General features: G+C 33.2%; 1 protein-coding gene across 1 annotated transcript in view; it reads left to right on the top strand.

Annotated features, from left to right (window-relative positions):
* Positions 1-27,072, top strand: part of LOC128999033 (uncharacterized) — a 499,696-nt gene that overhangs the window by 78,604 nt on the left and 394,020 nt on the right. The window contains exon 3 of the mRNA XM_054425390.1: positions 15,911-15,938. Coding sequence (XP_054281365.1) covers positions 15,911-15,938 — 28 coding nt within the window. The remainder of the gene's footprint in view (positions 1-15,910; positions 15,939-27,072) is intronic.

The following is a 27,072-nucleotide window of genomic DNA, read 5'->3' as shown; positions in this document are numbered from 1 at the left end:
AGAAAGATGTCGTGGATATGTATCCTGCAAATACAAGGTAGTTCTTGCAGGTAAATATACATTTACCGTGGTTTGGACGGCTGAAAACACATGTGATACTAAATTTGGTTTATATGTGTTAACAGTTTATATCATGGTTTTCACGTAATCGGGTCTGTATAAAACCTAACAGATCCCAAAACACCTTTTAAAGCATTTGTTATATCACTTAAAATTAATAATTTCGTTTAATCATTTAAGTCTACTGCTGCTTTAAAATACCTCATGAAGCACAAAATGACCTGGGGGATTTAAATAATTCTACTTGATATAACGAGTGAGCTACTTAACTGAGCTTGACGGTATTAAGTGTTCTTCTCAGTATCAGCGAGAAGAGGTTTAATTAATTCTTGGAAACAAGAAGAAACCTCTGGCTGATTTATATGCACGATCTGAACCTCTCTCTTAATAAAATTGCACGTAGTTTCATTGAAGGACCTCCTAATTTCTTTTGCCAGATTACTACTTTGCCAGGTGCTGTTTTAGTCAATAGCACCCGTTGGAATTATACACAGTGAAATATTTATGTACATCCTGCTTTATTTGGATAGTTAAAATTCACTTCGATATTGATTTTAAATCTACCTGGCAGTAAAGTAATGTTATATTATGCAAAGATAAATTTGACGTAAAAGAATCAAACAATTGACTTTGCCATCAATTAATGTTATGCAGTGCTACGAAATCGTCAACGTCTTAAGGGGATGGATCGATAAATGTAATAAATTGATTGCAGCTATAAAATAATAGCGCTTTCTATAATACTTTTGTTTCTCTGTATTTCTATTGGTTAAAAAGGACAAATAGTTTACACTATGTGGTTACTCTAACCCAATGTTTTCCAAAAAAATGGGAGCCATTTAAAAATAATTAACATTAATTATTTTTGTCTTAAATTCCATGAGTATTTTCTTATATCATGACATGTAGTTGTAAGCCTTTGCCTTTGCATACAAAAGTGAAAGAGGGCCGAAAGTGAGAAGTATCGAATACCAGACCTCTGAATTATTTCAGTCTTATAGGATCTTAATTAAATAATTACTATCAGGGTTTGAAATTTCACAGTCAAATAATTATTGTTGTCTAATACCATCGAAGTTAAATAAAAACTTCATAGTTCTGTGTTTTTGGCGAAGACAAACAAAAAACCAATGGGGTGAAAAGTTGATCCAGAAAATATTATACATGGCTATAAAAACACTTTTTCCTTTGTTCTGTATCAATGAAGAAGCCAATTCTACTTTACCCTGCACATCGAGAGTTTTTTGTTCTGTTGAATGTGTTAAGTTCCTCCCTTATATTAAATTGAAAGTGTAAGTGGTATGAGAGAGAGGGAAGACTTCAACCTCATCTCTTGGCATTTCCAAATATCACGCTGAAAAGGTCAACTCGAGCAGAAAATTGCACTTCCATCGACTTTCCTTCTTATAGGCTGAAAAACTTAAATATCTTGCAATTTAAATTAATTTTGAACGCTTGAATAACTAACGTGCAATATATTAGAACAATTAAATAATTGTTACACGTTTACATTTTGATTATACTACTGTTCAATATTTATACACTTACGCATTAATAAATTATTTAACGTGTTCTAAAGATGCTGTAGCAGTTTTGCTAAATATCTAGGTTTATGTTTGAATGCAAATTTAATTTATACTCCTTAAGTTTGGTTTAGAGTATTATAGATGTATTTGATACATGAAGATTGAAATCATTGTATACTTACCCACTAGTAAAGTATAACAATGCTATTATTAAAGGATTATTAAAAGATTACGATTCCTCCCTAATGTCAAATTCATGAAATGTATGTCTTCTTTTGAAATTTCTTTTTTTTATTCTTGTCCCTCATGTTGTTGGTTCCTGCAAAAGACAACCTCGTTAAAAACTGTAAAATAATTGGTGTTCATATAACTCAGTTATCATAAGTAAACTAAAACATTATTGAAATGTACAAGCAAATTAAACGAATCATGCTCGAGGTCTACTCACCTAATAAGGCTAAAACAACTAATTTACTCTGCGAAATTCATATTTAAAAATACCCCTTAACACCTTTGGGGAGTAAGCCTTGTTTTATATGTTTCGAAAGTTTTCACAACTAAACCCAATACTTACATATTTTATTGTAATATATCGCAAAATGAAACGTAAAATTGACATAATTAAGGCAATTGTTTCAGTCTAAATTGAAATAAATGACTTGAATAACTCATAAAAGCAAATCACGTATGTGTTATGAATATTTAATTACTATTATAGTAGAGACATTGAACAATATTTAAAGTAATAGAAAAACATATTCTCGAATATTCCGTTACATGTAATTATCACATAGAAATACACGAATGTGTTTAATAATTATAAAAAATAAATTACTAACATATAAAGGTCCCTTACTTGAGAAACACCATGTAATTGACTTTCCAACTTAAATAAGATTCCATGTCCGAGGTCCTTAAACATTTCAATGAAACTTCCCTGATATTATTTAGGAAAGGAAATTCCTCTTTATATTTTTCACGAAGTTTGAAGAGGAACTTTTAAAACGGTCGAAGTTGGGGCCTACATAAAGCCGGGGCATAAACCGGCAAGTCTAATAAGAAACAAAACCGTTCGGCCCTACGCTTAACTGAACAACAAAAAAGCTGAGGAGCGTCTTAAAGTAAATTGGGTCATTTTTTGCCGCTACAGCATATCCCTTTTACCGAAGCCATTGCTCGGCAGTGACGTCACGTAGGTTTGATGTATCCTTGGAGCACGACCCCGCGTGACTCCCGGGGGGCGGATCTCAGATCAAATTTGGAGTTTACGTCGGGGCTTAACCGAACAAACCTATCCTTGCCCGGACCTGGGGTTGGCTTACGTATTGTGGGATTGGACCTAGGTTTATAGCCAGCAAATAATATGTCGGTAGTCGCGGCGGACTTCAATTTACTTCGAGAAAACACGGCAAAGAAAAAGTTTTACTGTGCATGTCACAACTGATGAAATTGTAAGATACAAATATATCGAAATATGTTATTAATTATGCTTCCGTATATATTATGTAGTTACCTTATCGTTGTAGAGCTTGACCCTTTTATTCTTTAAGGTTATTGTATCCATCGCTAATTGCTGTTATAGTTGTATTAATTTAGTGTTCCTTTAAGAGGAAGCTCTTTTATTCAACCTCACGTGGTTTATAGTAACAAATACTACCGCAATCCGTTACTAAGAGGTGTCCAGATAAAACACGGATTGATGTTTAAGGTTAACACTATTTTGTTTAAAATAAAATAAACTTAAACACGTTTTGGGTTGAGGTAAAAGAGAAACCAGATGAGAAACTAATTCAACGATGCCCATTTATTCAATTACTTTAATTAAAAAACAGAATGCAAGAACGTTTTTAAAATGTCAATATGTTCAACGTGGACGGCTAAAAATAAACAAGAAAGAGAGTTGGCACGAGAAGAGTTCGATACAAAAATTACAATAAATTATGCGGTACCACAATGTAATCCAGCGGGCTGCCAAATGTGTCAGAAACTTGACCCACCGCCAAGAGATGAAGCCCCGCCTCGGCCGATATCTTATGATAATGAAGCGTTTTCCCATGTAAATAAGCTTGCGGATTCCGACAGTCCAGTGGCCATTATGGTTTCAGTTCAAATCGCATTAATTCCATATTAGGCGGTTTACTTTGAAAAGTTGGCGGATGGTGTAAAATAATGAGGGAAATTAATGAAGCATTTATAACTAGAGCTTACTATAAAAGTAGTTACTCCAACGATCGGTACCTGGCACCTATGAGGGGCAAAGATAAATTATAAGATGTCAAATTCTAGAATGGTGGGTTGGAAACTTTATTATTAAAGGTTCGTTTCTTAAGTAATAAAAAACTTCCATGAAGGTAAATTTGATATCCGATCATTTTTAAACAGTATTGTTGTTATGCTCAAAATATCAACCTACTTGATATCCGTTGGGAATTGAATATATGTTTGACTTATAAATTAAAGTCTTGAATTATGCTTAGTAGTGTGGTGGCTTAGCGAAATGATCGTGACCTGATGGATTAAAGCTAGAGACTTTGCACGTTTCTTCCATACACTAAATACAAACAATTTATGAGGGGGTGCCCGATTTTAAGGTCCGCCATCTTGAAATACGACGCCATCTTTGTTTTCTTTAGATGAACTGAACTATTCATTGAAAATGGCTTAATATCACCCAAAAGGACACATTTACGCCATTTTGTATACACCATGTTTTGTTTACAATTAAATTTGCTATAAAATGATATAAAAACCATTTCTATAACTTAAATAGTCTTTAAGATATAAACTGTTAAAGTTGAAAATTTGATACATTCCTCTGCGCTACATGTAGTTTTTGCTATATATCACCCAAACGGTCAACGGTACGTATCTGTTATTAAGATATATTTTATTTGTAATTAAATTTGCTACAAAATGAGATAAAAATCTCTAAAGTAACTTAAATAGCTTTGAAGATAGAAACTTTTAAAGTTATAAATTTAATTAATTCCTGTATGCAATAATAGGTCCGTGTATCTTAAGTCCCCGCTCGTTGTTTTTCCTGCACGTATTGCGTTAGAAGACTGCAACTTCGCACATCAATACTGGACCTAAAATAGTAGGTACTTTATAAAGTACTTCTTGACTTTTTCCCCCCAAGGGTCGGCCCACAAGGAGTAAGTTGAAAATCTTAATTAAAAGCATAGGTGAATAATGCATATAAAATTGCTCTGACGATCGCGCCGTGACCGCGAATCATACCGACGATCGCGCCGTGATCGCGAGTCATGACGACGATCGCGCCGTGACCGTGAGTCATCCAGACGATCACCCCGTGACCCGCGAGTCCCAAGTTACTATAGGTACCTGTAAATTGTTACCCATTTTTTGGTTTTTATAGATCAGTGCCACAAATGGTAAAAATTGATTTCGTATGTCTTTTTTTGGTAACTGCAATACAGTACTTTCTTTTTATGCACAGAAAAAAATCCCGTCCCGTCCCGTCCCGAAAATCGGGAAGGAAATAAAAATCCCGTCCCGAACTAAAAATTCAATCCCGTCCATCCCTAATTTCAACCCATTGATGAAGCATGGAAAGTTCCCTCAGGTTCTTAAAAATAAATGGATATGTGCTACCAATTTTCAAGAAAGGTGGCCCATCTGATGTCAAGAATTATCGTCCAGTGGTGATACAACCGACATTGGCTAAGCTATTTCAACCAATTCTACTTCATAGACCCTCTTTCTCTTTGGACAATGTCATCGTGCCGTGTCAGCATGGATTCAAGAAAGGGCGATCTGCCTCGACCAAATTAGTTCTGGACCATGATGACATTATACAAGCCTTTTCTCGTAACCATAAAGACGATTCTGTCTGTTTGGACCTATGACCTATCCAAGGATTTCGACCGTGTCAGTCACACTTATCTCGTGGCAAAGCTTGGTGGATCGGGGATCACTGAATCATACTCGTATTTGTGGAATCGCTTTTTAACTGTGACATTTGCTGGAGTGAAGTCTTGTGAGTTTGAAGCTTCTTCTGGCATCCCTCAAGGATCGCTACTGGGACCCATTTTATTTTCAATATTCATTAATGGTATGGCTGACGTTGTCAAAGATTCTAGACAATTGCTGTTTGCTGACGATGAAAAAGTATACAGAGAGGTGAAGTCATTACAAGATTTTCAGTGCCTCCAACAGGACATCATTGGAATTTCAATATGTGGTTTATACAAAATATAATGCTTTTGAATGAATCCAAGTGCATGGTAGTTTTATTCAACAGGACATCAACAAACTCTCCTTTTAACTATTCAATAAATGGGAAAGCACTTGCTAGATCCACCTCTGTCAACGACCTTGGAGTATCATTCACGTCATCTCTACACCCTGATTATAATCTATGAAACCAAGGGCTGAGTTCGCTTTCCTTGTTAACCTGTTAACTTTATGGAAAGCGAACTCAGCACTTGGTTTCATTCTGAGAGTATCCAGAAATGGCTTCTCTGTGTGGGCATTAAGGGTGTTATTCGTTCAGCCAGCGCGACCCTTGTTGGAACATTGTTCTCCTTAATGGTCCCCATTTATACAGTTGGTCTTTCACAGGACATCGAAAGAGTGCAGCTCTTTTTTAAGAATCGTAAGACTTCGTCTAGGACACCCATTCAGAGATTTACCCATTGAGGATCTTCGACAGCATCTTCGGTTAAACCACTTGAGTTCTCGAAGGAGTATTGCTGACCTGGTTTTCCTGAGAAACATTCTCATTGCAGAACTTGACTCTCCTGAGCTGCTGAGCAGAATCAATTTTCGCTGCTCCAGACGACCATCCTGATTCCAGGACCTATTTGAAAGGGGATTATATCATTCTACAGTACATAACTACAACAGCACGCTACCAAGACTACATCGTTTGGGAAACAGTATTCCTAAAAATCTCGACTTTATCTCGTCAAGTTTAATTAGCCTATGCTTTTATTTTAGATTTTCAACTAACTCCTTGTGGGCCGACCCCGCTTGGGGGGAAAGTAAAGAAGTACTTTATTAAGTACTATTTTAGGTCCATTATTGATGTGTGAAGTTGCAGTCTTCTAACTCAATACGCGCACTGTGCAGGAAAAACAAAGGGTGAGGACTTTTAAGATATACGGACCTATTGCATACAGGAATTAATACAATTTATAACTTCAACGGTTTCTATCCTCAAAACTATTTAAGCTACCTTGGAGATTTTTATCTCATTTTGTAGCAAATTTAATTACGAATAAAATATATCTCATTAACGAATACTTACCGTTGACCGTTTGGGTGATATATAGCAAAAACTACATGTAGCGTAGAGGAATATATCAAATTTTCAACTTTAACAGTTTATATCTTAAAGACTATTTAAGTTATAGAAATGGTTTTTATCTCATTTTATAGCAAATTTAATTGTGAACAAAACATTATGTATACAAAATGGCGTAAATGTGTTCTTTTGGGTGATATTAAGCCATTTTCAATGAATATTTCAATTCATCTAAAGAAAACAAAGATGGCGTCGTATTTCAAGATGGCGGACCTAAAAATCGGGCACCCCCCCATAAATTGTTTGTATTTAGGGTATGGAAGAAATGTGCAAAAGCTGCAGCTTTAATCCATCAGGTCACGATCCTTGCTGATTTTGTCTCTAAGCCACCACACTATAGTAATAATCATGACAATTAATATTTACGTATCTGCCTGTTTGCGTATTTAATATTCTTATTAACTATTATGAAATCGGATAAAACTAAAGACTTACAAATAACATTTTGTTTAAACTTCCCTAGACTATGTTACAAATGTATGAGAAGGTGGATACTCTTGTTTGTTGAAACGCTTTATCCTAAATCTTAAACGCTCCGTTACAAAAGAGTTTCTACTTTGACCAGTCACATATCAAGTTTCCTTTTCCAGATGGTAAACCAGTCATTGTCTGATTCGACATGTAAATGTAGCCAGAGACCAATTGAGACAATCGGCCCAGAGTGGACCAATATAGATGGAATGCTGGACTCACTTGATAGAATCAATAATCAACCCTGTGTCGACGCTAACGCTATCTATGTAAATCAAGAGGAATCTTTAGCACCAGGCGTTGAATAAAAACATCGTTCATTCTTTTTACCAGTCTCTCGGCGCGGTTTGCTCATTTCCTCAGATTTTCAAATCTAGATCTTGTTTAATTCACAGGAGCCTGCCTTATTTGCGAGGATTTCCGTTTTAATTTGAGGAAGAATGGCATATAAATGTTTCGCTTAGTTTTCAGGTTAACTTTGAAATATGATTTAATTAGCCGCACCAGTAAAGTTGAATAACTATTCTTCACACATCTCGACTGAATTACTAATTAGGTGTTTGGTTTATAATGCACGGCAGGCTGTTATGTAGTGTATACTTTTTGTTTGCTTCAATACAAATTGTAATAGAATAAAATAAACACTTAAAAAAAACATTTCATCTTTGAATTTCCGAATAGTTTTAAGCGGCTAAAGAGGACGAAACCGACTCACATTTTAAACCTTCGAATTTCATACGATTTCAAGAAGTTGTTGATTAGCTTACATTTTGTAAATAAATTATCCAACAACTTTAAGTGTGCTAATCGATTAACTAAGGGGTTTTCTAATTAAAAGCGTAACCCAGATTATTGCTAATTCAACTTTATAAACAAGGGAGTTCGTTTATCCTGAAACACAAACCAGGTCCCAGGGTTGGAAATGCACAACCCTTGTCCAACCATAACTAGGTTACAACTCATCTGGCTGAAAGCGTCCAAGATGCCAGAGAGATCGCAGATTTTGTAAGTCAGCATCAGTTGTATGTGCACTCCGTTTATTTGTCTGCGGACGGACTTATTGTGGAATCGGTCAACTCCAAGTTTCATTCCGCAGACTATGTAATCCCCGAGATCCGGATTATTCCTTTAACAATTTGACAAAAAGAAACAGTAAAAATGTAGACGAATAAATTCCAGACGCCAGTTTGACAGTTCGGCGTTCCTCGCTCCCCAGGGACAAAGGCTTTAACAGTCATGAGAAATTCGACTGTTTACTTACAATCCCTGGAGTAATTATGAAATATTATTTTTGAGTTGAATTTTTTATCGTAAAAGGGATTTGCGAAAATCTTTCGGTATATTTTGTACTAAGAGATGTTCATAGTAATTTTATTTGAGGTTTAAATATTCAGAGTAGCTATATATTGTGTGTATTTAAAATATGCAAATCGTTTCCAATTACGACGAATCGTGCGATGTACTTAAGAAAGGATTGACGAATTTTGAATACAAAATTTCATTTCTTTCTGTTATACTTGAAGAAAATTCTCATGAAATTAAGATCTTTATAGGATAAAATAAAATGGTGATAACATATTATATATCAATGGATTTTATTCAGGCAAATTAAAAGTTTTACATATTTTAGAGAAACGATTTCTTGCAAATTGTCGTATACTATCCAAGCTATTTTCATTCATAGTCTCCTAATATTCAACTAAGGATCCACAATTTTAGTGTTCGTTCATTATTTATTAAATTTCATTATTCATTTCGGAGAAACGTTCAACTATTTAATTAGAATTGGTGCACATATAATAGCTTCAATGTTTTTATCTGCTGGAGGTTTACAGCTTGTTTTTATCCGTCCCCAAACCCCGTTATTGTCTAGTTCTAGTTCATTCAAATAGGTTGTTTGATGTCGTTGTATGAGTGAGGAATTGTCGCTCTTCTACCAGGAAGTAGAAAAACATCAAGAGATGCGTGTGATTGTCAGACTAACAAGGGCAAGAGTTACAGCGGTCAAAGTCTGGACAAAGGGGTGCAGTAAAAACCAGCAATGGACTAAGTAGAGGGCGGGCAAAAAGTATGCGTCGTGTGCACTCGAGGAGCAAAAACATGAGGTGCATGCAGAGCGTTGGCGCTACTTTTTGTACCTTGTAGCCCCGAATTCTCAGTCAGGGGCTTCAAATGATTGTCAATCAGTGTTGCTGTTGCCTGGAAGTCTACATAGTCTAAGTGAGTATTGGTATTGTTCTATTATGAATGTCTTTTGACTTATGTTTCAGTGAGTTGGAGAAATTAAATGTAATTTCTACAAGCTGTATTAGAAAAACACATTATCATCCAATGAATATATAAATATTTTAGCATACTCATTATTTACACGTAGTTAATTATTTGATGTAAAATGTCGATTATTTAGATGTTAGATGAGGTTAAGTGTTAATACCAACCAAAGGAAACTAAATGAATAGTTTTTCGGTAAGAAAATTTCGTGAACACGTTCTCATTTAATTATTTTATATGATACAGTATAACAAAGAAACCTGTTATTTTTCAGGGACAGTCTGTCGTTTTAAAACAGAACTATTTTACTGTGAAATACAATCGGCTTAAATTGTATTGAAGATAATAATTCAAACCTTTCGTCACTAAAAAAAAGTTTGTTCAGAAACTGCCATAAAGGTGCCATGAATGCATCAAGTGCACTATTTGTAGTAACTGTAATACAAATAGTGGAAACATTGCAATGAGCATATTTTAACATTAAAGTGACTGCATATACGTAGTGTGCCAGTTCTCAAGTTTACTTTTACCCCTTTTCAGTAATAGATAAACCCTTGGCTATCAGAAATGTTCATTTTGATCAATTTGATTTTACATTTGTAAAATTGTTTGAAGGAACCCAGTAGACAGCAGCTGACAATTAAATTACAACTGGAGTAGTTGCTGCAGGTAGAACATATCCAGCCTTGGATACGTCTGTATATTTTCACCGACAACATACCCGGAATATTTTACGAGCAGCTTCCAACGTGTTCGCACCGTATACTAACAGACAGACAGATAGACTCCTGATGTACAGTTTATGTCTCGGGTCCTTACCCTATCTCTCCAGACATATTTTTGATTTCTCTATGACTCGGGTAATTTCGTCTAACGAGAAATATCATCTGCAGAACGGTCGAGATCTTTCAAGAGAACAATTTCGTAGAGTAGAGTTGTAAAATGTTCACAATGTTGTTTGTTTACATTCAAGTGAAACTGTTTATTACTTTAGCCCGGTTTACAGTTTTATTCCTTGGCATTTTCATAATCACTAAATTTGTGAAGTAAAATCGCTGTTGTTGAGTACAAAGTTTGGAAAATGTCCAGTAGGTAATATTTTACGGTGACTCACTTAATCTCTGTAAAACCTAGAAATTGTTGAGCACAGCAGGTTTTACAATTCAAGATTATATTGTTATTACTTGACAATGAAACTTGCATCAACTGTATATATTATAGTGACCATCCTGTGTTTTAGTTTTTACTTTGTTAAACCAAATTGTAGTGCACATATAACTCATATACTACAATTTTGATGTATATCTATCAAATTTAACACCGGTTTTTTGTATGCACCTTGTCATTATATAAGAATAATCCTTGCCTAGTTGTTATATTAACTTTGGTCATTATAATCTGAAAGCTAATCAATATATCTAGTTCATGCCTTTGTGTTCTTAAATTTGATTAAATGAGACAGATTTTGTTGCATTTTAAGAGGTTGTTTAGTAGTTGTATAGCATGATTTCGCCTGAAAATTAGATTGTGTTTATCTGAAAATGCTTCTTTAGTAAAAACCTTTTACTGCGTGTATTATTTACATTAAAACTATATCACTATTTAGTTTAGGATATTATTAGTTTACTTACGATTACCAAAAAGAAAGACAAAAATAATATCAGATTATTAAATTTTAGCGACTAAATTGCACTTAAAAGTTTACAAAAAAAACATTTTATCTAGTATTTTTCTTAAAGATGTTGAAGATAAATAGAGACATCAAACACAAATAAAATACTGGGAGTTTTACTAGAATGAAACATTTTGTCTTTTGTTGTTTACTTTTTATGTAATAGCATACATTGCAATTACGAATAAGGGAACCAACTGAATTCTTAAGACTGGAATGCGTTATCTAGCATTGCTTAAGACATTTGTTATATTAAGTTTGTTTTAGACTATAAAATTCTAATTGTTCAATATTTTACTAAAACGTTTGTTGGTTGTTTCATCAAACACAGATGAAACGTCTCCAGACTTAGAACAATACTTTTAGGAGGAATATTAAATATGTTGGTTTATTATAATTTAAAGATTTAGTCTATTGCTAAATATCTTATTGTATTTATTATAAAAGTTCATTTACAACGGGTTTACCTATTGCCTAGGTACCTAAATTTACCTAATGTTTGACCTATTACAGGTACGAGATATATTTGACATGGTAAGTTTATTTATGCTTAAAAGGAAAAACCTGTCTGTAAAAAAGTATACATTTAAATCAACATTTGAGATATTGGTAAAGTGTAACTAAAAACTGTAAGCAAAAGGATGACCAAGAAACTATATGGAATAACTACCGATACCAGGTATCTTAAAATATACCTTATATGAAGATTGTTTTAAGGTTTTATGAAATAAATGTATATCTCTATGAACAAGAACTGTATCTACATTTTCAGAATCTAATGTACCGGTAATGGTAACAGCATCCAAGCATTCATTTTATATTTATTCAACTTTAAGGATGATAAATACAGAGAAATCAATGTGACAAGGGTGTAATTAGAACAAGTGTCTTAATTTATTAACAAACGATTTTCTTAAAACTGTCAATGTATTCACTTGCAAAACAATTACATAGCGTTACAAAATTTTTACGTTTTATAATGATAACTAAGCATTGTTTAATCTCGCCACTAAATAAAAGATCTATAAATTAATTACATTGGCTTACTACATTGACTTGAAGCTATTAATTATAATTATAGTGGGTTTGCACAATTTTTCTACCCTAAAGTTATTTCTACAATATAAATATTGCTATTGAGACCGTATTGAAACAATATAAAAGAGAAGTGTTTTGCTGGAGGATCCAAAGACTCTAAATTATTGATTATAAAGAAGCCAAAATGGTGGATTCGCATCACAATAACACATATTCTATTGGCACCCTTCTACGTGTAGACTACAACTACAAACACCTATTTACATTAAGACAATACGGAAGAAACTTTACCTGGGGATGAGCTAATTGCCGATTTAATATTGAAGTTTGGACTAAATGGTGTCGTTTCAAGATGGCGGCGATGCGTTGGTTCGGCAGGATGCCGCTAGAGCGCATGCGCGCGCCTATAGATTGTTGCCAGACGTCCTGCGTGACAGGATCAAATCCTTCCATCCTTTTCCATCTCTTTCTCTCCTTCCCCTCCCACTCAAAACCTCATCTCCCTACCTGTAGAATAACTTCACCTTCCAAGTTCTGAAATTTAAAATGTTCCAACTTTAATAAATCAGAAGAACCCTTTTATTCCCAAACTTCTCGGGGTTTATTAATTTTGCTCAGATATTAAATGGAATTAAGTGAGTGAATATTTTCACAGTTATCCGATTAATATGCATTCATTCTGTTGTTTAATTAAACGAAACAGTTGAATAGGTTCATAACGAAGGTTTCAAATGAAAGGGTGTTGCCTGGATTTTGTTATTTAATGAATTTTGAGGATTCGTTTTAATAGCTCCAGTTAAACCTTGAATGCTCAATTATTGTCTATGTTTGTGGTATTTTGATGTTTAATGACAATATTAATATATAACAGTCTGAAACAACTCAAAATTATACTAAATTATATTCTTTGAAAAATAGGTTATGGGTCTTTGAAAAACAAATATAAATATAATCTCGAACTTTGGTGTCAGAGGGTCGGGTTCGATTACCATTACATCCACAACAACGAGCAAATATCGTAGCAAGCTATATATCACCAGCGTATACTTTGCCATAACATATTTACCTAACATTTACCTTTAAGTATATTGTATTGCTGAATTAAAACTGGCACGGCGGGTAATAGTTATGCACGATTAATCAATGCATCAAACGTACAATCGTTGGTAACACAGCAATATTCGATTGAATTATGTAGGGTATTAAAAGGGTTCTGCTACAGCAACTAAAGTAAATATCACTAAAGTAAATAGCAACGTACAAATAAAATAAACCCAAAATATTACTTATAATATAATAGATCCAAACTAATATACAGTAAAATAAAATGTTTGTTACGCGTGAACTACAAAATATTTCACTTGATTTGGGTTTTAAATTGAATAGATTCCCTGCTGAAACTTGCAGCAGTGAACTAGCTCTGATTTGCATGTTGTATAAGTGAGGAGCGTGGTATGTGGTTTCATGCGGTGGTATTTCAATATTGTTTCAAATCTCTTCTCGGTTGTTTACTCTTATTGTGTCTGTCTCCCATCCAATTGTGGATTTAGATCTTGCTTACTCTGCATACATGAGACATTGCCATTAAAATTTTTCTATTTGTAAATATATTAGCAGTATTCTTTATTATAATGTTTCAATCCCCTGAAAATAATTTTTTAAATTGTGAAACGGTCTAAAAAGGTCCATGTCGTATTCAGCCTAGTTTTTTAATATGGTAAGTATTTTAGATTTGTTATGAATTATTTTTAAGGGTTTGGCATATTCTTTTACCTTGCATTTGCCTGTCCACATGGCCACAGAGGCCTATGCGTGGAACGTACAGAAAAGCAAGGAGCAGGTACAATACAAGGGCGAACTGTACTTATAAAAATTGGGGCAGGTACCAGAATCAGAACCCACGACATCACTGTCCTGAGCTTGAAATCCGACGATAAACTTTAAAATACTGCATACATTCAAAACCTGATGAAACTCTGCCTATCGTGGTGTGTTCAGATTGTAAACCTTTTTTAATAGTAAATAAAAAACTATATGTATTACTGTAAACTAAACAAATAGTTTTTGCTATGTTTATTAAATATTAAAAAACATTTAAATATTTCCACTCAATATTTTTAAGGTAATTTGTCAAAGAAGCTACCGATTCATCATTTTAACCGTCTACCGAACTAAAATAAATGTTTTAAAGGATTGCATCGAAGTATACACGAAATTTTAAATCCTTTGCTTTGACAACTTTACTAAATATTTAACTCGATGATATTTTGACTTTGTTATTTAATTTATAGTTTAATCGAATTCCCAACAGTCACTCTACTAGTTTACACTCCCTAACAGTAAATCCAGAAACAATCTCGACAGGCGTACCTGGATCCATCTCACGATATGCCATATAAAGGAGGGCTTACCCATACGTCATATCAGGTCCGATCAAGGTTTAGGGCTGCACAAACTCAATCTGTTGTTTTTTATGGAAACTGCTCGCGGATTACTTGGGTAACAAGATGGCTTCTGTTGAATACAAATACACCGATTGAAGGATCTTATTAAAGTGTATCCGCGTCCCGCAACTTTTCATGACTCTTTGAACAATAGCCGTCGGGCCGGGCGTAAAACTCGAACGGTTTTCAATTTTTATAAACGACCTTTATAAACCGAATATTTTGATACACTGAGAGTAAGATTATGGAGTTTTCTTTTTACGCTAATAAATGCATATTGTTAACAATACTAAAATTCAATGTGGAATCATTCGATCTGTTTTAAAACTAACATAATACAACAAGAATACGAAATTTTGCACTATTTGATTACTTAAAAACGCTTTTTAAAATCATATCGGAAACATGTAAACAGATTGCATGTGTATATGATGGTAAGTATTTTATTTTTATTTTTTCAATAACGTAATGTTGATAGAAGTCTTCAACGGTTTTAAATATACATTGTGTAAAAATGTCAATGTGCCTTAAAAAAAACTCATATCAATGGAATTCTAAGTGATATTACTTATTCTTTTTTACTATTCCAATTATATAGTATTAAATATTTAAAAAAATTTCAATTTATTAATTTTAATTTTTTGTTCAAAATGTTTTAGGTATGTAAATATTTATTAAGTTTTTCGAGTATGTGTTATCAATTGCAACTATTTATCAAGTACATACTTAAATTCAATGATTATGTAATTTCATGTTCGCCCGCAGTAGTCAGTTTAAATTTATAATTTACCGACTAGGGCTAATACTATTCAAATTTACTGTCGGAATGTGTCAATTTATACGTCGTGTGTTGAATTTGTCGGTATGAATGTGTGAAAATTTTAAATTCATGTAATGGTGATTATTGTACAACTATGCAATAGACTTCTTAGCTATGTATCCAGAACTATATCTAATACGTATGCAGGTTTCCATTACACGGAGGGGAGTGAGTTGAAGACACCCTGGAGTTTATCGGCTGTTTTAAAAGTCTAACTCCTTTGTCACCTTGACCATTGTTGTCCTTATCAATCACTGACGTGTCTTATCTCTGTTACAGTGGTGTGAGCTCGTGCGTGTGTGTCAGGTGAGTTATTTATCATCATTGTTACATAAGTAGGTATGTATACCCAGTTATTGTTATCTACCGAACAATTTACAAAAAGGAGCTCGAAGGACCAAAAAAATTGTTCAAAGGTAAGAAGGGCAAACTAAACCACATTTTTATGAGAGCCAAAACCAATATTTTTTTTCGTATTTGATAAATATTAAAAAATTATCAGCTGTGAGAATATTTTATATTTTGTCAAAGAAGTGAGCAGGAAAGGTTTGAAATATCAGTAGCCCTACTGTAAATAGTCACGGAGCAAGTTAGAAATGAGATTTAGCTCAACAACCTACATTAGGATCATTAACGTAACTTTTGTTCAAGAATAACAAAAATAGAGTATTACTTATATTTCATCTCATCAATGGGTAAATTTATCTTTGTATAGTTGGTTTTACGTTTACTGCAATTAATTGTGCAAATCAAATAGAATTAATGTTACGAAAAACTACAAAGAAATTTCAACTGGCTAGCGTTAATTCCAAAGAAAATCTCAAAACTCTCAAGCTTTAAAATGTGATTATTTTGACATATTTGAATCGTAACTACATAAAGAGTCCTTAAAGCTAAGACCCTTTTGAGAAAAAAACTAATAGATCTCTCTAACGGTTCTGTTTCACCCCTTTTCGATTACTTTAAACTTTCGCTATAAGTACATTACTGCTAATCAACCCTAAAGGGTATACTTGTGCATCTTTTGAAACTATTTTAATTTAATTAAAGCCTTGTTGACCATTAAAGCTATATTATATTTCCTTTATACTTCCTATCACTCCCCATAAAACCATACATCTTGGCTAATGTATTACGCAGGTGTATTATTCAAAAGTTTAAATTCTGTAAAAACAGTATAATTTTACCTATACCTATATATATTTTCAAACATTTACCAGGGGCTTTAGAATCGGGCAAAGTTACGTTACAAACCAGTAGGCCTATCCAACATTGAAAACCAGCCAAATAGCTAGAGCTATTTTCAAGCCCTATACTGGAGTTGTATTTCTCGGATGTTTGGTTTCTGAACCATGACCAAAGACCCAAAGTCGGTCATAGGAAGGAGTTCAAGGTGAGCTAGTGGCGACCCTGTAAATCATAAAGTTTCTTGTGGCACGGAGTCGCCTCTGGCCTATCCTATACAGTCTTCTGGCTGTTGCACAGTCTTACTTAAACAAAAACATTCTTTAATTGTTACTTAGTACAATAGTAGTATATACTATTTTATAGATTTCTTTTACGAGCTATACAACACCATCCGGTAAAACACATTGACTGTTATTTGGCATTATTTTGAATCAAAATTACATAATCTCGGGTATGAGATATTGTATACTCTCAGACATGAGTTCATTTTGTATTTTACCAATGAAAACCTATTTTGGAAATATTATAAAATGTTAGTTTATCATCAAGACTTCTCAAAACATTAAAAATGTCACGTCCAAGATAACGACAGCGCGCTGAAGCTGTACTGTTGCTATAGAGTTAAAGTTGATTACTCTTGGTAATTATTCCCAAACTCGATTACAAACACGCTATTCACTCCGGGCAAAAACACATCTGAAATTTATAAAGTTCTCGGAGGGATAATAAGATTCCGTACTTAGGTTCATGAATAAAAACACGACGCGCAAGATGCGCGTATTAACCCAACTTCTGTGTACAAGGCTAAGTTTTTCTTTTATAGCCCCAGGTCCCCTGGTACTCTACATTTTGCATCCGTGTCGTGGAGTTCGCTGCTTTTTAGTCCCTAAAACTTTGCTTCTCTCGGAATATAAAAGGGTTTTATACTTTTTGCCCTGTCGTGCCCCAATGTTCTGTGGGCATGCAAACCCCTCCCCCCCTCCCCCTCGTAGCAATATTTATTAATACTAACCTCGTGAGCTTGTAGCTGAATCATGTAAGAACATTAATTCAATGAAAGACCTTGTCCCTCCCACGTAAGTGTTTTCTTTCTGTTATATTTCACCTGATTATTCTATATTAAAACAAATATTGTGCATTTATTGTACATTGTGAAAACATTCACCCATCAGTTTGCTGTACTGTTGTACTTTGTAGTTTAATAATGTTATTCCATACGTATATAGAATTTTAGCATTGCTAGAATACAATTTATATCATTACATCGACGAGTCTTGGAGGGATTTATTTACTCCTGCTAGTGGCTACTAAAAATAAGTCTGATTTGGCTTTACATGTACAATATCACTTAAACAATGAATATCAGCGAGAGGCATACAAATTTCTTTAAATACAGGAAGATAATTCAAAAATCTCTTGGCACTATGCTATAAACTGATTATTAGCATATTTTGATGTAACATACACTTAACTACTATATTAAACACAAGTGTTTATAATACTGTTTAATCGTTAGTAAAATTTTTAACCTGTTTTGCAATCCTTCAGCTCTCCCGTTCGTGTGTAGAAAAATAATCTTTTTATTGAAAGTGAAACAATTTAAAACATTTTATAGAAAAACGTTATTTGCAAATTTGACCTGTTTTATTTTTATTTTACCAATTTAAATCAACCATTTTAGTCCAAATACACAGTTTTTTTTACCGATTCACGTATTCCTTACAATTTGGGTTGAGGGTGGTTTTACAATACTGTTTAACAGCTGCATGTTAGTGGGTTGTAGGCTGTGGTAAGTAGGGGGGGAGGTTATTTATTTGTCCAACTAAACATTGTCCATAATGGGTTCCACCATGTAACAAGACTGTGTTTCAAACAAGTAAAGCTATTGATAAAACAAACATAAGATGGTTGTGCGAGGGTACTGCCCTGAGGAACACCATACTGACATGCGTAGTCCCGGCTACGCTGGTTACTGTTCCCGGTTACGCTGAACCCGGCTGAACCACGCTACGCGACATTACGAGATTAGCGGCAAGCTTGGAGTTAATTATAAACCTAAACCCACCCGACCAACCCAGCCGCACCAAGCCTTTCATTCCCTGTCTCGGGCAGATAAATTAAAGTCCCTCGTTGAATTTGTAAGGGAAAATTAAATTTTTATCTCGATCTTTCTACGTCTTATCACATGATTTTCAGACGTAATGTGGTTTTACTAATTTGATTATTTTTTTAGTAGTTGGAAAGGTTAACGCAAAAGGAAGAAGTGCGTGGTAACAAAATATTACATATGTTTGGGTTATTATGGTTCACATTACTATTGACACGGTGTGCTTTTAATGAACCTGATATGTAAAAAATGATTAACTGACGTAAAAATAACTATAACACAATTATATTTGTTTATATATTCTGTAATGTTTCATGAATTATGTTTTGATACGTAGGCAGTTCCAAAAGTGTAAAAATATTGATACTTATTAACGAAAAGTATGTTCTATAATCAACATAAATACAGAATAAATAACTTTTAATATTTACCCATTAAGAGTTTTTGTCTGACTCACAACCAAACTCCTTAACTGTTTTATTTTTACATTTATCAAAATCCAGGAAGTTCTAAATGAAACGATTACAATTATTATATCTATGGACGTAACTAATATACAAACACATTTTTGGTCATTTAATAGTAGGTGGTATATTTAATATAATTGCCTCATCTTTATGGACATCTAATTAGGATCAAGCCTCGTTTTGACATAACTTTAGGTTTGTGTTGGTTTGAACAGAAAACCAAGGCTTAGGCTGGTATAAGTAGTACAGAAATTATAAACTTTTAGTGACAAAATCATATCTCGGACCACAGAATAAAGGATGTGTCTGTCTACTCACCAAATAAATGCTGAAGGGGTCCATAATGAAAAAACCCCATCAAAGCTATTTGCCAAGGTTTCATGAATACGCATTTACTCTACTTTGTACATTTTACATAATTACGGTTCACATTCTGATTATTCCATGTATGGGCAAAAGTTTATGGATTTATCAGAATTTTTATCTTCATTTTAACGACATAATATGATTTCTTCACTTTAAAAAAAACAGCTTAATGGCCATTGAACGTTTTGCAAAACTTGTCGGTGACGTTCGATTGATATAATAAAGAACTTCAATTTATAAAGGTCTTAATTTGAATACGAATTCTATATTTTGGTATATTGGGTATTTATGTGGTTTTTGGAGCACTTATGTAAATAGATTGTTACAAATGTATAATCGATGCACATAAATATTAATTTTTACTAACTACACCAGTCCAATATGTTCAATTCTAACACAATTGGGTTTTAATCAGGCAGAGCTTTTCATTAGAGACAGAACCATTTCACGTCTGCAGATCCGCAACGAAACCAACATATGTTGATCAATTTGTTCAGGATGAAATAAATTCAAGGAAGGATAATCCAGTTGATCCCGGTGGCTGATTGGCTAAGAAAAGTGACGTCACTACCCCTCCCTCCGCTAGTTCGATACCTGGGTGAGTAAACCAAACGATGTTTCCTGCCTAAGACTTTTATTTCTGAGGATATTGAAGAGTTTAGAAGACTTTGTGTTTTACCCACTCCCCCGTGTTTGTGTCTTTTTTACGTTTCTTTGCAAATTACTATCTCCCGAACAAACAGAATTTCCCAGGGTAATTTTTTATACGACGCTGCCAACAGCTTTTCCCCAACACAACCCTTCTTGTTACCTGAGGTTCTATAATCCAAACATCTTCCCTCCGGTTCGCTGTAAAATGAACTTCCATTTTCTGAACACGTGTTACCCTATTGTTAATCCTTACCGGCACTTTGCACCTGCAGGAAATTAAAATATTTCACCAAAGCTTATTGTAAAACTATAATTCAAATTGTCTACAACAATATAAATCAATAAGAGATCAAAAGCAAAATCCTATCTTAAAAATCCCCTTTACCATAATTCTAAAAGTAAAAAGTAAAACCATTCACGTAATATTAAACTTCTGCCCGCAGTCGGTTTTATGCCAATGATAAATAAAACAATTGTAAAATTTAATCAAGTTTATTAATAATTAAAAATGTAGTGGTGAACACTAACAAATTATTTGCTAATGTTTTATGTTTCTTGTGATAAAATTTTTTATATAAAATCTCAGGAAATCCTTCCAATATGAAAGTAAACAATCATAAAATAATTGTTACATAACACCTTATTCACTAGTAGAATACATTTTATTGTAACGAAGTATGTAACACACGAAATGTGATACACTAGCAAGAGTATCGTACGTATTATTTTATTACAAAATCAGTACTTTACTATTGGCCGTGGTTCTAATTAAAAAACAACATGGTTGTCTTTTTAATCAGTTCAGATATATACTTCTATTTTACTTTACTCTTCTATTTGTAAAAATGTTTGTAAGTTAATAGGAGTTATGATTATAATTTCATAGGGCTGCATCGTAGATATACTACATTGAGGGTGCTATTTGGGGGGTTGTTTAGCTGCAAAAATCAATTGTTATCAGCCAAGCTGCAAATGTGTGTTCTAAATATACAACTGGATCATTCTAAAAGGCGTACCAAGTTGACAGTCATATAATTAGTTCAAAAATATTCTAAACTGACCCTGAACATTCTAACAGACTGTAAAATATTTGCTGTGACTTATACAGGATGTATATTAAGTCCCGCACGGCTTTTAATATGTTCGGAAAGATAACAGACAAATCAATAAGACTTGGTACATAATACGTGACGGCTATAAATGTACTTTTTGAAGGAACTATCACTTTTCTGTCATATGATGGGGTCGTCCCGCAACTAGTCGGAAGGAAATCTTAAATAGGTTGAGTTTGGTATCAAATTAAAGGTCTTAGTTATTAGAATACATTGTCGCAAATCCGAACTCACGGACAACTGAGTCAAAAATGACAGCCGTTCGAATATTCATTGAATTTGCAATGCAATTACTGTATACGCTACCTCCTCAGTGGGCGTCCGCTAGATTTGAAAGACAATCATAAACGTATTTAAGCGTATGTCGATATGCACATCAAATTAAATGTCTTTATGAAACGAATACAATGCCACAAATTTGAGGTCAACATAACAGCTGAGTAAACATTTTACGGAAGACTGATAGTTCCTTCAAAAAGTAAATTTTTAGATGTCGTGTTGATGTACTAAATCTTATTAAATTATTTGTTATCGTTCAGAACACATTAACCCCACGCGGGACTTTATGTACACCCTGTATACCGAGTCTCCTTCCTAAAAGTACCAGAAACTAGTAAGGGAGCATCTGGATGGAATTCACTTTGTGGTTCTATATTGCTATGGATTTTTGTTAATCAACCTTTTTAAATTTTTCTATCTCTAGAAATTGATTGCTTACATTAGGCTATATACATTGCCTGTCTCAATATGGTATAAGTTTGTAAAATCACTATACCTTGGTTTTAATTAAATTAAGTGCACTATCCCTTGGTAAAAGAAAATATAAATTGCACTATCCCCTGGTTATAAATGTACAAAATGTAATATATCTTGGTATTCAATTCATTTAACTACATTTTAATATTTCATTAGACGATGCCTTACACTTAATTATGTCGTAAAAAGTCTTATTAAAGCTAAACAAAAAAAAAAAAAAAACGGAAAAGGTAAAAGTAAAGATTAGTATGATCACTCATAATATAAGTACCAATTACTGAAATTTAACATTACATCTAAAACTAATAATGAAACTGAGAGTTTAAAGCTTTGCCTCCAAAGTAGCTTTACCGCAAGTCAATGATTGTTTGTGTTTGGATATCGCCAAAATAAATTTAATTACCCTGAAAGAGTGAACTCTAACCACTGTTAGGAGGATAAAACATACAAAATTAGCAGAAGTTTTTTTTATATTTATTTTGAAATTAGGAGATGTACACGCGTATTTTAGGTATCATATATATATTAGCCTTTTATTTCAAGTGTTTAAAGGTTTTAGAAGAGGAACAGTATCTGGTTGTGTAAAAGGTGTTTCATTTTTTTCTACTTTAAGGTTTTACCAATAGCTTAGACCATAGCCACCTCTAATGCACACACCTCTAATAGGCATTCTGTGTACTAGAGAAGGCTATGCTTAGACCAAACGCTATAAATAGTTTTGACTATTCGAATTCATTGTTATATTTTTTTTTTGCAAATTTCTTTACTTTTAGTTTTTGCAAGTACAAAACGAAAATTTAATGACCAGAAACGCCGGTATACACTAAATTTGCTTCGATAGCAGCTGCCGTTCCAAGTCATGAGTCCTAGAGGCGTTGGTTGTCTAAAAGAGTTTGATATTTTTGAAGAATTACATGTTTTAGAGTTTGGTGTTTACACTTTTAGTTGTTAAGCTCATTTTTCAATCGAAACTATAATTATATTAATGTGTAAATACTGTAACTCATTCAGAGAATCCTACGAAATGGACGGATAGAAATGTCTATATTATTTTACATATGACCAACTAAAGGGTAAGGATCGTGTGTTATTTGTGGTTTACAAGTAAAATTGTATACTTACTGCATAAATAGAAAGTAAAATATTACGTTGAAACCGAGTATAAAATTGTAATATATATTTCTTAAATTAATGTTAGAATGAGCTTGATTTCCAACTTAAGTTGAACCCTTTGTAAATGTGCAAATTGAAGATTATTTTGCGATGGTCAATCGTTCAATAATATTAGTTTAAGAAAACTATTCATATACGGTATATGGCTTGACATTCTTACGTAATCAGCCCGACTTGCCAACAATTTATTTAGTTATCGTGACTCTAGCTCAATTGTCAACCATTTGTATGCACGTGGTTCTTCTCAAGTCTCGACGAACTGTAATGGATTACAAATTGTTGAAATACAACTTTACATGGTGTTGGTGAGTTAAAACAAAATCTTTAGAATTTTAATATGAGTTGTTAGTGTTATAAAACATTATAGTACATATCAAACAAATCTTAACTTTGGACTTTCTCTTAGTAAACGATACTTTGTAAATTTTTCATTTTACAAAATTAAACCATTAAATTTCCGCCATCACCAACATGTTTTATTTGTTCAGTAACCTGCAGACTAAGCGAATTTTCGTTTTCCTGATTGCATTAACTCAAACACTTCCTTAAAATATGCATGATTTACTTCCTATAAATTAACTTTAGGTATAAGCCAAATTTAGGTTTGCTGCTACAGGGAAAGTTATAAAGTGCGTTTTTTACTGAAATTCTTAATATGAGATGAATAAATTTAACGAATTCATTCAAAAAGTATCATTAAACTAGCAAACTGAAACAGATTACTTATTCTCCGTAACAATTGATCGTACAACAACGCTTCAGTGCTCTGTCTACTCAATGGTTTGGAAATAAATTGCGAAATTTTATGTTTTAATGGTTCAAAATGGGAATAAAACTAATTTTTACCCTTATAAACTCCATGAAACTCCGTCTCCATTTCATCATGCTTGTTCACGAAGGGTTTCGAACAAACGTAGGTTTTCACATTTGAACCAACATTAATTGTAATCAGTTTTTAATCGAGTTATCGTACCAACGGGCATAATACATATGAAACTCAACGGATGGTGTTTTTGGCATCTGGGGACAAAACGGAAAAGCAAATCGATCCTGGGTCCAGATCCTACCGTGAGACCTAATGGCGAATTTGCCAAAACAAAACTCGCATTCACCATAAGGTGGAACCCCGTGGTAAATAGCTCAGAACATTTGAGATGGATTTAATTAAATTTATCAAATTTATGTTACGTATTAATATTGGTTGCATGATGCGTCTAATCGAGTTCCTACTGTCTCAGTAAGGCGTTTCACATGACCAATAGTATTGACTATACACAGAATAGACTTTCCATGTAATGTAATTAGTTTAATTTTTATAATAAAACTATTCTCAAATATTTGAAGCCAAATACGTGGTGCAATCTGTTGAGATGGTCTACCAACTAATGAAAATGATCTGTGTGAAGTGATAAATCAATCAGCTGTTTGCTATGATACTGCATTGGTTTTAATTAATATTCAACCCAATACACTAGTAAACTCTGGTGAGACGGTCCTGAACTTCGTTGGCTTCAAACTTTCATATCACATTGGAGGTATATTTTGTGTAAAGTCAATGCTAGTAGTCAATGATATTTTGGGTCAACCTGTAAGTACATAGATATTTCTTGCCAAGCTTAGTGCACAAAATAATATAGCATAGACAACCCGAGCCAGATCTTCGTTTTGTCTTGCAATAAACAATAAAAGTTCCTAAATACATATCATGGATAAGAACAGCTGCGTATAGAACAGCAGTTATAAATTGTTAAATAATCCTTAGGGCCGCATTATAGCTACCCAAAGTCAAGGTTGTAATATATCAGACATTGAAATTAACTGTTTTCAATTGAAACTAACCACAAAGTATAGGATGAAAAATTGTTTATCATCAATCCTATAAATGTATGATAAAAATTCGATAACAGTATTCATAATTTATTTATTTACATAAAACCACAAAAGCACGAGACATGGATAAACGAGTTATAAAATGTAAAGGGCTGCTACCGAATAAATAATTACAATGTTGATCAACAAACGAGAATTCTAACACTACTGCATGTACATTGTAACATTCCAACACCATAAATTTCCATTTCCAGCATTTTCGTTAAACATTTGAATAGGTTACCATCTATTTCATCATTATAATTCAACATTGTAGGCTTGGAAGTACAACATTGTTGAATGTGCAACCCGTGGGTACATTTCAATGCACTAAGGATATTTATTAAAATAAATATTGTAACATGAAGAATTTTTCTAACTAATCCCATGAACATCAAAGAATAGTTCAGAAGGTTGTTTTAAAATAATCTAAAAGAGTGTATAACATCAGATATGGCACTTCATATTACCTTCACAATATATCATTAGTCCAATAATTATTGTCATGGAAAATATTTTTTTTATATCGAGTATCGACATTTTTAAAAATTTAGCATCAACATTTATATCAATAGCTCCAGAAAAGATTCAACTATAACAAATTCCCAAAAGGTAAAATATTTCCTTAAATTCATGTAAAGTATGTATGAGCTATATAAATTTATATCTTTTAAATATAATTTCTGTTATTTGCCAAAGCTCTTACCATATTCTTAGTTTCGTGCAAACATGAAATCTCCATAAAGTTATAATTATGATTGGGGTTTCACATAGTTTAATTATTTTGAAACTTAGTTGAGTCTGTATGAATGTCAGGCTATTTTCAACAAGTTTCAACCATCAAAGTGGTTTAAGTACAATTAATAATTGGTATTGCTTCTAAAAGTGATGAAATAGATTAACCAAAAGTTTGACATCAAGTAGGATTATTTTCTTAAAAATCTTGAATACATTTAGAAGTAAAAATATCAAAATATTAGGTGATTGAAGACTGGACGCCGGTTCTATACAAGCCTCGGTAATGCAGTGAGCAGTTAAACACCACACTACACGATGTAGCGTAGAGCGTAGCTGGCGCGCCTACCTGGCCGCCAAAGACTTGCTGTAAACTTTGACGTTGGTAGAAACATGTAAAAACAACGTTTCATTTGTTTATCTATTAGTTTGTCTTTTTAAAATATAATTAATGTATTAGTCACGTGTTTACTTTTAAACATTGGTGTTATTATGAATAATCTGAGCTAATTTAGTTCTTTTCGTTCGATTGCAATGCCTTATCATTAAATACTACCGATGGCCAACTGTTTTGTGATTTATGATGTTGTAATATTTTCTAAACGTATATAGTTATTTTTACTTATTGGTATGTTACTTATTTCCATGCCTTGTTTTTCCATAACTGTTTTGGTACTATACCGTTTACTATGGCTAAATGTTCAACATAAGCTTATTGATGATCACAAGCAAACAAATTTGGTACTAAGTATCTACAAACGATTTTTTGCGATATTGAATTGTAAATTCAAGTAATAGACCGTGAATCAAAAGTAGTACTGAAAATCCTGAAGTGACAAATTATACTTCATGTCATTACAGAGAACATTAAATGAAGACAAATTACATAAATGACTGTTTTAACAACTTTCTTCTGTACTGAAGTAATAAATCATTCACACTACACAAGTTATATGTTAGAAAAAAGTTATATGTTAAAAGTTATACGTCGAAAAAGTGTATAAGACGTAGTTTCTC

Source organism: Macrosteles quadrilineatus, unplaced genomic scaffold (genome assembly GCF_028750875.1).
Source record: "Macrosteles quadrilineatus isolate MER2022 unplaced genomic scaffold, UCM_ALF_1.0 Scaffold_7__1_contigs__length_78375512, whole genome shotgun sequence".
NCBI lineage: Eukaryota > Metazoa > Arthropoda > Insecta > Hemiptera > Cicadellidae > Macrosteles > Macrosteles quadrilineatus.
This window is presented reverse-complemented; position numbering and strand designations above follow the sequence as displayed.